We start from the raw sequence: 14,461 nt of genomic DNA on the forward strand, positions 1-14,461 counted from the left end.
AGCTGGAACCCTCCCTGGTTTCCCGTTACCTGTAGCAGGAAGCGAAGCTTCCCGACCTCAGTTCTTCTGCACAGAAGTGCGCTTGCCTTGCAGGCTCTCTTCTCTCCCGCCTTCTTGTCTCAATTCAGGCTTCCCCTGCCTAAGCGAACTAAAATGGTCTTTGGGTCCATCTACGCCGTTAACCTACTTGTTTCTTAACTCCCCCATTTATTAATGAGCTGAAACGGTCTTCACAGGCTTTTTTTTTTTTTTTTTCCTGTGCGTCCTGCTATTGCCTCCCTCACTAGAACATAAGGTCCATGAACTCCAGGGTCTAGTCGGCTTTGTTCACTGCTGCACCCTCTGTCCTAAAGCACCTCCTGGAAGCAGAGGTCAAGTGCTGAACATCTGTTCAGTGAGGGGCAAGACTGAACAAGACATAACTGCAGGCTGGCATTCGAGGTCCTCAGTGGCTTGGCCTCACCCCACCTCCCCAGCCTTTTCCGCACTGATTCCTCACAGGACTTCTGTTTGGTGTGTCCCGAATACGCTGCACCCACTCTTGCCTCCTAACTGGGCCCATCTACAAGAGCCTTGCCTTCTTCTTCTTCATATTTAAATCACCTTCATTTTAAAAATCCAGCTCGAACTCCATCTTTTCTATAAGGCAATCCAAAGTGGCAAGCTCTTTAACTGCATTATTTACATAATGTCTTAAAAACCTTTCCATTCTTTAGAGCTCTCTGTCTTATACTTGTGATGACATTTTTTAAATTACAGAAATAGGCTGTCAGTTATAATAAAAGATGAAAAACCTTTAAAAGGAAAAATTCTGTATGTGAGGAGTAAATAAGGTTCAAGACCCCATTTTACCTATTTTAAGAAAATTGTATGCCTTTCTCCTCAAGTACACCAGAGAAGTTTGCTTTCAGGTTTAACGTGCAACCTAAAGGTTAAAGGGCAACATTCAAAATCTGTGAGTGAGAATTGGTTCTAGGAACACCTGTGACGTCCACTTTCATTGCAAATAATATTGACCACTGAACATACTATGAAAAGCCATCTAAAAAATAACTCTTCCAACTTTTAATGTGAGCCTAGCACAGTCCGACTGACTAAATAATTTGTTTTAATCCATAAAATAAAATATAACCAACTAGGAATGCTTGTGTGATAAGAATGCTTCTGTGATAAGAATTACTAGTCAGAAATTTTTCAAAAGTTACAGTAGGTTTTAAATAGCTGTACTGATCTGTATCCCGATGACCCCGGTGGTAGATACGTGCAAACATACCTGCACATGCGGGCCTGTGTATCAGCACAGATGATGCAATCCATGATGTGTAAACAAAGGAAACATGCTAACCTGGAGAGCAATTTGACAGCATTAGCATCCTCTGCTGAATTCATGTCATCCCAGCAGGAACTTCTCTGACTTCGCTGCAGGCTGACCTGAGGAACGCCATCAGACAGCTCTGGTTGCGGTACCCTGTGGGCCTGAATAGATCCCTCACTCCTAGATTTGGGGATCTAAAAAATAAAATAAAATAAAAAAGAGAAGCATTTTTAAAAGTCTTTCCAATTAAGTTATTGAAGATAATTTATTCGAATTTATGAATAATCTAATGTATTAATCACACTCCAGAAAAATATCAACCGAGGTAGAAAACTGAAAATACATATTAAAAATTCTTATATAGCAAAGGGCACAGTGAAGGGGAGATACCAATATTGCTGAGGGGAACTTTCAAACCATTATGGCCCATACCCCGCTCCTGGATTCTCATACAAATCTTCCCCAGGCCTAACCTCTCCTTAGAATAATTATTCTATGTAATGAGAGATTATGAGAGTATATCAGACTGCAACCTAGAAGGAGAGAAGAAATAGTCAGAAAGACGCAGAAAAAAAAATAAAAACGGCTGAGAACCACCGAAATAGAGAATGCCAATGTGAGAAAGGTGTCCGGAAATATTTACTACCAACAAGCAAAATACACACCAGTTGGCAAGTTTCTACTGTAATCCTCTGTTGTAGGGCAACGTATGGTGTAATAAATTTTGAATTAAGGAAATAAATAGGAAAAACACAACTGTTTTACTTTTCTTCTATCTCTGGAATCATGGGCAGCCCAAGTGCCAAATGAATACTGGGTATATTCACTTTTCATATCTGAGGTCTCTCTGACCCCAGAAATACTTTCATGCTGTCTTATTTTAGGTCAGAAAAAATGAGAAAACAACCTATATTCTTTTCCTAAAAATGTGTAAAAATCATGTCAGAATTTCAGGAAAGTTTCAAACCCTTGGATCAAAAGTATTCATTACACTGGAAGCTTTTTCTCATCTCTAGGACTTTTCTCTTGCTTGTCCTTTCATCTACAATGTCATGTGTTGATCACTGGCCAGTCACCAACCCAACCAAATCCTAAACTCCTTTGAGGTTGAGATAAGAATCCACTGCCCACAGAGCTTCACTAACTACCCTTAGGTCTAAATAACCTTTCCCAGCTCTGAATTCCTGTAACTCACCACCACACAATCTACACTTGACTGCATGTCATCTGATACCGTAATCTTAGTTATCGCAAGTTTCTAGGTCACGTGGCCTCAACCAGATCGCTCCTCCTACCTCGCCCTTCTCTTCTTCTTCTTTATATTATTTGTAACATTTTTACCAGGAAGTCTAGCAAAGTTTTGAACCCATTAATAAATACTTATTGTCAGACAAACACTCTTCAAGATATTCCCAGGACACTGACTGACCAAGAGGCTAGGATAATGGACAATTAAAAAGAGTAACACAGACAATTATGGACATAAATATTTAATAAGTTCGTACCACTGTGAGGATTACATGAAACTAATTTAGCAAAGAGTTACATTTAACACAAAATAAACACTAAATCAAAGCTAGCTTTTATTAATATTGTTGTTATGTAAAATTTGCCCAAGTCTGATGAATGCCAATTAATTGTTCAGTTGCATTTCTCTGTAGAGCATTCATGAGCTCATGAAAATCAAAGGGAACATTTTTTTAAATTATGAAATAACTATAGCTCATAGCTATATCTGCCAAGAATACTTCTAAAAGAAATACTCAGATAAACAGCAACACAACATGAAAAGTGTAAGCATCTGCTATTACATATTTCATAAAGGGACTCCTCTGGCATGTAATTTTTCATCAAAACAGACATGAAAAATCAATAAAAACCACTCAAAAAGCAGTACGATTTCCAATTAGTTAGCTAAAAAAAATCTCACATCCACACATATTTGTTTTAATATTGAGAGAAAACTAAGAACAGTTGTTTGGCAATATTTCATGGTGTTAAAATAATGACATGACATTTTAGGTTCAGTGATAATTTGGGTTCTAAATTTGACTCAACAATTTACGTAAAAAAATATTCTAAAGTAAAAAAAAAGGTAATATGTAGCTTATTCCATCCTGCCAGTTTATATTAAAATAGACTCCATAACACCATAATAGAATTCACATACCAGCAACTACATCAGCTACATTTATCTAAGTGTATTTCCCAATGATTTAATTTCTATAGAAATAGCAGACATGATTGTCATTAACCATTAACTTTAAAATATAAACTCATTATTTATACCAAAGGAGTGCAAAGAATTCAGCTCGTGCACAGAACACGAAAATACTGCATGAAGTTTATGAGCACAAAATTGTTAGAAAACAAGTGGCTCAGTAAGTCTAAGATGACTAGAACTGTGGAATATATACACATTTTTAAAAGGAATGCACAGTTTTTCAAGGTGATTAATGATATCTTCTTGAAGATGTACCTTGAAGACTATACATTTTCACTATAGAGATGATGACTACAGGAAAAATTAATAGAGTGATAAAATTTTAAAACCTGCCGTTTTACTGATGTAATTAATTTTAGTACAAAGGTATTAACTTTGAGAAAAAGGAAGAGATCACTTTCTTTACTTTAGCTGGAATTGAGCTTTTTAGGAACACAGAGTTTAAGCCTTGGCATTGTAATGTTGGTAGAGGAGTGGTTTTATTTCTGTGCTTCCAGGTGTCTATTTCGGATTGGATATAGTTCAGTGGTGGACTTGGAGACGGTGTTCAAGGCCCCTTGAACTCTCTGAGGAATATGACACCAGTCAGCCAAAGCCAAGGGTACAAAGCCAAGGGTACAAAGAGACATGTTATTACACTGTGGCCTTAGAGCAGGGGTTCTCACCCAGAGCCAGTTTTGTCTAGAGACATTTTCGGTTGCCATGAACAGGGGTGAGGGTATGTGATATTAGAATCTGGTGGGTAGAGGCCAGAGATGTGACTAAACATTCTATAATGCACAGGACAGCCTGCCATGAAAGAGAGTCATCTGGTCCAACTGTCAGTACAGCTGACGCTGAGAAACCTTGCTTTAAAGGGAATGGGGAGAAGAAATCTGTACGGAGGCAGCTCCTCTCTCTGTGTACACTTTTCATTTGTCATTGGCATGTAAACATATAACAGGCCCACATCAGCTCTGAGTTGAGCAGGAATGGGCCAAGAAGGCCCAGCAGGCCTGCCCTGTCTACACAAGAGTTGCTAGTGACTCCATGTGGTCCAGCCAAGCTCTGTGGGGTAAGAATTTACTGTAATAAAAATAAAAACCTTACTGTAACAAATGGGGTGAATGTCCTTAGAGAGACCCATCTGCAGCCTCATAACGTGTGGCTACGGTAGGAAGACGGCCAAGGGTTTGGGACACTGACTGGGGTAGGCAGCTTTCCCTTTCTACTGCAGATATGCAGGAGTTTACACCACGCTTTGCTCTTTTATTTGAGTGATCTTCATGATAACTTTTGGACTCGAAGGTGAAAACTATGAAAGCACCCCAACCATCTGTGAAAAACATTTTGCTAAGAATTCTGCCATTGGCTGTTTCAGATAAGGATCTATGCACATGCTGTGTGATTTATGTGTACAACTCAAATACTAGCAATCCCAGGAATCTTAAAGCACATTCCGTGCATGTATTTGCAGGTATGGAAGAGCCTAAGAAGTAATTTGAGATACTTCAGTATTCGAGGTGCCAGAGGAATAGAAACAAAAGAATAGTCTTTGAAAATGTAAAATCAGGAAATAGTCTCTTAGATGCCGTTGCTGTTACTGTTATGAACAAACATTCAGTGAGTGAGCATCTACTCTGTGCTAGCACCGTTCCAAGAGATTTACATAAATTAACCCATTTAATTCTTACAACAACCTGAAGAGGCAGGGACTACGATTATTAGCATTTCACAGCTGAGGAAACTGAGGCATAGTTCAAGCTGTCTGTCCAGTGAGGAAGTGGCAGAGACACAGTTACACCCCAGGGAGCCAGGCCACAGGACCTGTGCTTACCACTACTCTCTAGAGTTGGTCGTATGTTAAACGTTAGAATTGCAAGAAGAAAAGGCAGTTTTGGATAAAAGTCACATTATATCCCATAATGCAACCCATTTTCTTCTTTTTGGGGGGCCATTAGTAATTAAAACTTTCTTTAAATTTATCTCTCTGGCACCCACTGAAGCATTCTAGCAATATAATTTTAGGGGGAAGAAACTGAGTATGAGGAAACTATATGGGAAATGTGTTCATTGTAGTTTATTTATAATAGGCCCCAAATGTAACTAGTCTAAACAGCTAAATTACTATAAGGTAATCATGGCACATGTATATGATGAAAGAATATTCAGTCATTAAAATATCTACAAAGTTTTTAACAGGACTGTGAAATAATTTTAGGATATATAATATAGAATGAGCTCAGTTAGCAAATATAAATGTACAGTTATAGTTATACACACACACACACACATATATATGTGTATGTATATATAGAGAGATGTATATGTCTCCAGTAATGCTTGGAACATCACCATACTTGAAATAGACGTGAAACAAACTCATGGTTACCAAAGGGGAAAGGTAGGGATAAATCAGGACTTCGGGGTTAACATACACACACTACTATATATAAAACAGATAACCAAAAAAGACCTACTGTATGAAACAGGGAACTCAATATTTTGTAATAACCTATAAGGGAAAAGAACCTGAAAAAGAATATATATACATTACATATATATGTTTATACCTGAATCACTTTGCTGTACACCTGAAACTAACACAACATTGTAAATCAACTGTACTTCAATTTAAAAAATTAAAAACAAATCAAAAATAAAACATACATGAATACATTTCAAAGGCCAAAAATCAAATTCTGCCACAGTCAACGCTATAAAGGTTTTAACAAGGTCTCATCTTTAAAAACTGAACAAAGAATCCAGTACTTGAAAAACACGCTTATGATACCAGACTGATTTACCCTGATACAATGATCTGACTAAAAATAAAAGACATAAGAAAATAAGACATAAAGAAAATAATGTGTGCCTTAATATTTATCCATATAAATCTGTCACTGCGAGGGCACAACAGTGCCCTCTGTCCCATGGGCAAGTGTTGGGTGGGAGCTGTCTGCCCTGCAGGACTGAAACAGAGGAATGGCAGGTGAGTCAGAAGCAGGAGGGACTCAGTTTACTGGACGGGGACCAATCTCTCTGAAATTCGTAGCTCCCTTTCCTTTGTGTAGGTGAATGTTTCCTCATTATTTTAAGATTCTTCCTAGAAAAGTGATGTGCATGTGAATCAACTGCAGGAAAATTTATAACAGTAATTTAGCATACTATTATGAAATAGTATTGTTAATATTTAATTTTTAAAAGTTTAAGTGAAACAAACTTTAATGTTTTGGTCTTAGGAGTCACCCTAACCACCGGCCAGGTGCTGTGCTTGCATTTTGAAATGACAAAAACTAAGTCTGTTCTTTTCATCATCAGATACTTTGGGAGAAGATTAGAACAGGGCAGAAAATTATATTCAAGGCTCAATGATGAAGGAAAATTGTGATAGCAGGATGAAAGCAGAAAAGTTCATTTCTAACATTTAGACTTTCTAAATAAAGTTCACTAGACCTCCTCAATATCCTTGACCTTTTCTGTCTTCCATTTGTCATTTGTATGGAAGAGGACAAAGCCTCTTGCTTTTTCTTCATGCTCATTAAACTCAACATCTTCATAAAAAGAAATGGTGAGATAACTAAGTACCAGAAAACAGATGTTTAGCTCTGATTTTTTTTTTTTTAAAGAAGACAGGCATTTCTAGCTTAAAAAATTAGAGAAAAAACAAAAACAAAAACCTCTCTAAATTAGAAAAAATTGAAATAAGAAAAATTTTAAAAAGGCCTTTGTTTTTGCTCAAAAATCTTTACATTTTGCTTTTCAAAAGTGAGGCTTGTTTACTCAATAGGAGCAATCAATTCTCCTCATAAATAACTTGGCCCATCTATTATGTGCCAGCCACAGTGCTAGCTAATTAATGGCCCAGTGGGTTGTTTTTTTTTTTTTGAGCAAGTTATTAACATGCTTTAGGAAATTAGTTGTAACTAATTAAAATCTCATCTTGATCTAAATTTTAGAGTGGATCTGTACTTAGCATAAAATCATTTTAACTAAGTTTGTTAGAAAAATGACTCACAGGTGAAAAGACAAAAATTTCACAATTAAAAAAAAGTTTATCTTGAAATATAATAGATCAGATTAATTATGGTTTCACAGTGTGGCTCAAGCAAGTAACAAACCTCTTAGCATTTGACTCTCCTCAACTCTTTCCTTCTCACCTCCTCACTCCTCTGCAAAAGCTAAATGCCATCAGAGCAGAAGTTTTTGTCTGTTTTGTTAACCGCTGTAGCCCCGCCTCCTAGAGCTGTACCTAGCAAAATAGTAGGGGACCATTACATGTTCCTATAATGAATAAATGAACAAATGAATAACCGAACAAACTAACTGATAGATTCTACCTTCCTTGCAGAAATACTGATGCCGTGAAGCACATTAATTCCACTGTGTAAGCATTATTCTTATTCTAAAAGTTTCGTCTATATTCAGTTTCAAAATCTCTAAGTCAGTTTTCAAAAATAGCTATGGTACAGAAATGGGAAGAATCTGAATTTACAGAGCATAGGGATTATTAACGCAAGATCGGGGCTGGAACCTGTCAATACATTTACTTGGACTAAGTGGCCCCGTGGTAGAGCCATCTGTCCTGGGACTTAGGCTCAAGTAAGTCTCACCTTTCAGAAGCTGCTCATAGATAAATCTGTACATGGCAGTAAGGTGAGTCCTCTTAGAAACATCAACACGGTCCCATCTGCTGTGTTACAAAGTCACTGGTTCAAGTTCCTGACTTCAGGTCTTTCAACAGAGAACAATTCAGGCCAAAAGTAACTGTGTAAACTGAGCAGTTTAGAAATTAAATAGAAGATTTCTACAGATTTTCATGCTATTAATAACATAAAAATTTGCTTTGAAAATTTTGATCATTTATCTCTGATGATCAAAACCAATGATCAATCAATGGGAATGTTTGCCATCCAATCCCAAATGCGATCCTTTGGCCTCAAAAGTTCTTGCTAACTTAGAGGACATGATTACACAGGGGGATGGGGCCTTAAAACAAGATGTTCTCTGGAAGCTTGTTCCAAAGGGACACTACTGACACTAGCTGGAATGCCGTAAGCAGTGCTTCTTACCCAGGGGTGCACACTGGAACATCCTTTGGAGATTTAAAAAAAGTGGTACACTTGTTAAAATTCATCCCATCACCTCACTTCCCATTCCCAGGGAATATATCTGAGTTTCATCCTGGGCAGATGAATTTTTAAAAAATCCTTAGAATAATGTGTGCTGCTGATTCAGAGTTTAAAAATTTGTCAAGTAAATAATTTCTCTTTGAGGTTTTTAAAAATTAGAGTTAAGATGAAAAAATAAACTTAACATTAAATAACTGAATTGCTTGATCACAGCTGGTCATGGTTATGCAAGAAAAATTAGGTGGAAAATTCAGAAATTAAATGATTATTTTAGAACCACTCAGTTTTAGAGTTGACGAGAGGTCTACTCCAATCCCTTCATCTCAGAAATGAAATCCAGGGGCCCAGAGAACTGACATGATTTGTCCAGAGTTGTACAGAGAGTGGGAAACTTGGCTATTAAAATCCCCTTCTCCTGACCGAAGTGAAGGTAAGAAATAAAGTAATAAACTGTAAAATCCAGGACAAACTAACAATTAATGGTAGTGCAGGGCAGCAACACACCTCCTGTGGCCCGGAAGGAAAGCAGATGGCAACACCTAGGCTGGGAGGCCCACACTGCAGCCGTGGGGAGCCGTAAGCTGAAGCGTCCTGGGTCTGTGGTGACCTCGTAGAGCCTCATTACCAGTCCTGGCCTGACTTACAGGTTTTGTTCATTTGAAGGAAATATATTTCTATCTTGTTTAAGCCAATGTTGTTTGAGGTTTATTTATATGCAAGAACACCTAATCCAAACTGATGTAAGATTTTGCTCAAATGCTGTCTTATCAGTGAAGCCTTCTCTGTCATTACAGAATAAATAGCAAAATTCTCCCTTATGCCCCACTCCCCATTTGCCTGACCCTGCTTTATTTATTTCCATTGCACCCAATACCATCAAACACACTGTATATCTACTTATGTGTATTTATTTGTTGTCTTTTCCCCCAACCAGATGTAAGTTCCACGAGGGCAGGAACTTTGGTTGGTGTTGCAAACACTGTGGGATGGGGGGAGGGTGAAGAAAGGGTACGCCTCACTCTTAAAGGGAAATCCAACTGCTTACTTTTGTTGGGCAAAATTTAGTCACATGGTGACACACAGCTGCCAGGGAAGTTAGGGAAAGGGGTCTTATAGCTGTGCATCCGTGTACGCGGCCAAGGAAGAGAAGGAGACTAGATCCCGGGAGGCCACTAGCAGTCTCGACCACAAACCTAAAGAAATAAAGGAGTGTCTCAGAAGGATGTCTGGGGAGCAGCATTCCAGCTGGAGAGCAGTGCAGAGGTCCTGAGGAGGAAGCATGATTTCCAAGTCTGAGGAACAGCAAGGAGGCCACTGCGGCTGGCTGGAGACAAATGAGTGAGAACAGTGGCAGGAGGTGAGGTCACTGAAGTAGCACGAGGGCCCAGATCATGGAGACCTACAGGCATTTTAAGGACGTTGGCTTTTACCCTGGGCGGGGTGGGGGGGTACTTTTAGAAGGTGTTAGACAGAGAAGAAACATGCCTGACTTTCATTTTGAAAGGATCCTTACTGCTACAGCGAGAAGACTGTTGAAGGGTCAGAGTGATTAAAGGAGACCAACTAGGAAGTTGGAAGTAACTGAGATGCTCGTGGGCTTGGATCAGGGAAACGATGAGATGACACCAGATTCTGTATATATTTTGAAGGTGGAGTCAACAGGATTTGCTGATGCACTGGACAGGAGGAAAGAGTCAAGGATGACTCCAAAGTTTTTGGCCTGAGCACTGAAAGAATAAACTGTATCATGGAGTTGGAAAAGACAGCAGGAGGTACAGATTTTGGCGAGCAAATCAGGAGTTTATTGCTCTGGACATGCTAAATTTGAGATGCACATAAGACAGACAAGTGGAGATGTCATGTAGACAGTTGAATATAGGAGTTGGAGTTGAGAGGCATGAACTGAAAATACCAATTTGCAAGTCATCTATATGTAGATGGTATTTAAAAACCACGTAATTGGAAGAGATCACCTAGGGAGTGAATCTAGATAGAGAAGGGAAGAGGATTAAGAACTAATCCCCAGAGCACTCAAGGTTAGAGAGGCAAGACTCAGCCTCTCTAAGTGACTGAGGAGTGGACAGTTAGGTAGAGGGAAAAACCAAGAGAGTGTACTGAAAGGCAAGGGGAAAGGGTTTCAACAAGGAAGGAATAAATACAGTTACCATATAACCCAGCAATTCCAAAACATATGTCCACATAAAGACTTGTACATGAGTGTTCATAGCAGCATTATTCATTATAGCCAAAGACTGGAAATAACTCAAATGTCCATCAACCGTTGAAAGGATAAGTAAAATGTGTATATTCATACAATGGAATGTTATTCAGTAATAAAAAGGGATGAAGCACTGGTTCAACAGAGCTGAATCTTGAAAACATTACACTGCGTGAAAGAAGGCAGACACAACAGAAACATACTGTATTATTCCATTTATATAAAATGTCCAGAACACATACATCTACAAAGACAAAAAGTAAATCATTGGCTACCAGGGACTGAGTGATGGGAAGTGACTGCAAACGAGTGTGGGGTTTCTTTCTGGGGTGATGAAATGTTTGGGAATTAGATAGTGATGATGGTTGCACAACTATGTGAATATACTAAGAATCACTGAATTGTAATTTTAAAGGAGTGAATTTTATGGTATGCAAATTATATCTCAATAAAGCTTTTTAAAAAAGGAAGGAGTGACCCAGTGTGTCAAATGCTGCCAACAGGGTGAATAAGATGAAAATTAAGACCTGACCACTGATTGTGGCAAAGTGGTATCATTTGACAAAAACTGTTTCACCCTGTAGTAGGATGGATTAGAGTGGTCCCAAAGAGAATAGAGAAGAAGTGAAACAGCAAGCTTATATAATTCATTGAGGAGTTCTGTTGTAAGGAATAGCAAAGGAAATGGGTGAAGGCTAACTGTGGTGTAGAGGCGGGGTGTTGGAGTCAAGGGAGAGGTTGTTTTGTTTTGTTTTTTTCTGGTAAGATGGGAAATATAGTATATTTCTATGCTAATGGGACTGATTCAGTGGACAGACAAAAAAAGCCCTGATGACCCAGGAGAGAAGGAAGGGGTAGAGAATTCAGGGAGCAAAGTTCTTGAGGGGGTCAGAGGGTATGGGATCTTGTCCACAGTGGAAGGCTTCTCTGGGAGAGGAGCAAACACAGCACATCTCCTGCGACTGGAAAGAAGGAGAGAACACGGTGCAGGGGCAGATACTGGATGAATGTGAGGACAGGTGGAGAGTCTCTCCGGATGTTCTTAGTCAAATGAAAATCAGGTCATGAATGTTGCAAAGGGGGACGTTGGAGGTTAAGGACCAAGGAAATGGTATGAAACAGAGTTTAAAAGAGAGGGAAGAGTGAAAAAACTGGGGAGAGGAGTAGGACTGCCAGCGAAATGAGGACCACTTGAGGATGGTAATCACACATTTAAAGTGAGACATCAAGCCCAAAGTTAGCAGATGGAAGGAAATAAGAATGATCAGGGTAGAATTAAACCAGACTAAAAAGATAACTGAAAAGATCAATGAAACTAAGAGGTAGATTTTGGAAAAGATAAACAAAATAGACAAACTTTTAGCTAGACTCACAAAGAAAAAAAGAGAGAAGATTCAAATAAACAGAAGTGAAAGGGGAGATGTTACAACCGATCCCACAGAAATACGAATGGTCATAAGAGACTACTAGGAAAAATTATATGCCAACAAATTGGATAACCTAGAAGAAATAGATAAATTCCTAGAAACATACAATCTACCAAGATTGAATCACGAAGAAACAGAAAGTCTGAAGAGACCAGTTACTAGTAAAGAGATTGTCCAGAGGATTTTGATTACTGATTCAAACAAAAGTCCAGGACCAGATGGTTTCACCGGTGAATTCTACTAAACATTTAAAGAATTAATACCAAACCTTCTCAAACTCTTACAAAGAATAAAAGAGGAGCCAACACTTCCAAGTTCATTTTACAAGGACAGCAAACCCTGATACCAAAATCACACAAGAACACTACAAGAAAAGAAAATTACAGGCCAATATCCTTAATGAACATACATGTAAAAATTCTCAACAAAGTATTAGCAACAATACATTAAATTCAACAATACATTAAAGGGCTCATACACCATGATCAAATGGGATTTATTCCATGGATGCAGTGATGGTTCAACATCAGCAAATCAATCAATATGATACACTATATTAACAAAATGAAGGACAAAATTCATATAATATTCTCAATAAAGAAAAAGCATTTGTCAAAAATTCAACATATATTCATGACAAAAACTCTCAACAAAATGGGTATGGAGAGAATGCACTGCAACCTAATAAAGGCTATATGACAAGCCCACAGTTAACACCATATTCAACAGTGAAAAGCTGAAAGTTTTTCCTCTGAGATCAGGAATAAGACAATGATGCCCACTCTTGTGACTTTTATTCAACACAGGGCTGGAAGTCCTAGCCAGAGCAATTAGACAAGAAAAAAGGTTAAAAGTATCCAAATCAGAAAGGAAGAGTAAAATTGTCTCTGTTTGCAAATGACATGATCTTGTGTACAGAAAACTCCGAAGACACCACCAAAAAAACTATTAGAATAAATGGATTCAGTAAAGTTGCAGGGTACAAAATCAATATACAAAAATCTGTTGTATTTCTATAACTAATAATAAACTATCAGAGAAATTAAGAAAACAATTCCATTTATAACTTCATCAAAAGAATAAAATACCTAGGAATAAATTTAACCAAGGAAGTGAAAGATCTGTACACTGGAAATTACAGGGCAGTAATGAAAGGAACTGAAGAAGAAACATATGGAAAGATATTTCTTGCTCATGGATTGGAAGAATTAATATTGTTAAAATTTCCATACTACCCAAAGCAATCTATAGATTCAATGCAATTATTATAAAAATTTCACTGGCATTTTCCACAGAAATAGAACAAATAGTCCTAAAATATTTATGAAAACACAAAAGACTCCAAAATAGCCAAAGCAATCTTAAGACAGAAGAACAAAGCTGGAGGCACCACACTTCCTGATCTCAAACTACATTACAAAACTATAGTAAACAAAACAGTATGGTATTAGCATAAAAACAGACTCAGAAATCAATGGAACAGAATAGAGAGCTCAGAAATAAACCCATGCATATCTAGTCAATTAACTTACAACAAAGAAGACAAGAATATACAATGCGAAAAGAAAAATATCTTCAATAAGTGGTGTTGGGAAAACCGAACAGCCACATGGAAAAGAAAGAAACTGGACCACCACCTTACACCATACGCAAAAATGAATTCAAAACAGATCAAAGAGTTGAATGTAAGACCTGAAACCAGAAAACTCCCAGAAGAAAACACCTTAAGGTGTTAAGCATCTTAACATCAGTCTTGAAAATGGTTTTTGGATTTGACATCAAAAGCAAAGGCAACAAAAGAAAAAATAGACAACTAGGACTATATCAACCTAAAAAGCTTCTGAACAGCACAGGAAACAAACAAAATTAAAAAGTAACCTACTGAATAGGAAAAATATTTGCAAATCATGTGTCTGATAAAGGATTAATATCCAAAATATATAAAGAACGCATACAACTCAATAGAAAAAAAGTCCAAATAGAAAATGGGCAGAGGATCTGCATTTTTCCAAAGATGCTCAACAGGTACATGAAAAGGTGTTCAACATGAATAACCATCAGGGAAATACAAATCAAAATCACAACTGAGATATCATCTCACATCTGTTAGAACGGCTATCATCAAAAAACAAGAAATAAGTGTTGCCAAGGATCTGGAGAAAAGGG

The 14,461-nt window shown here is 37.8% G+C and overlaps 1 protein-coding gene across 3 annotated transcripts in view; it reads right to left on the reverse strand.

The window, feature by feature from the left end:
- FAM13A (family with sequence similarity 13 member A) overlaps positions 1 to 14,461 on the reverse strand; it is a 282,246-nt gene that overhangs the window by 139,195 nt on the left and 128,590 nt on the right. For all 3 annotated transcript variants that reach the window (XR_014296630.1, XM_082653007.1, XM_082653008.1), the window contains exon 4: positions 1,346 to 1,509. Coding sequence is in view for 2 of the 3 variants with exons in the window: in XM_082653007.1 (XP_082509133.1) it covers positions 1,346 to 1,509 (164 nt within the window). In the remaining variant the exon portion in view is untranslated. The remainder of the gene's footprint in view (positions 1 to 1,345; positions 1,510 to 14,461) is intronic.

This window comes from Grampus griseus, assembly GCF_964374135.1.
Source record: "Grampus griseus genome assembly, chromosome: 4".
NCBI classification, from domain to species: domain Eukaryota; kingdom Metazoa; phylum Chordata; class Mammalia; order Artiodactyla; family Delphinidae; genus Grampus; species Grampus griseus.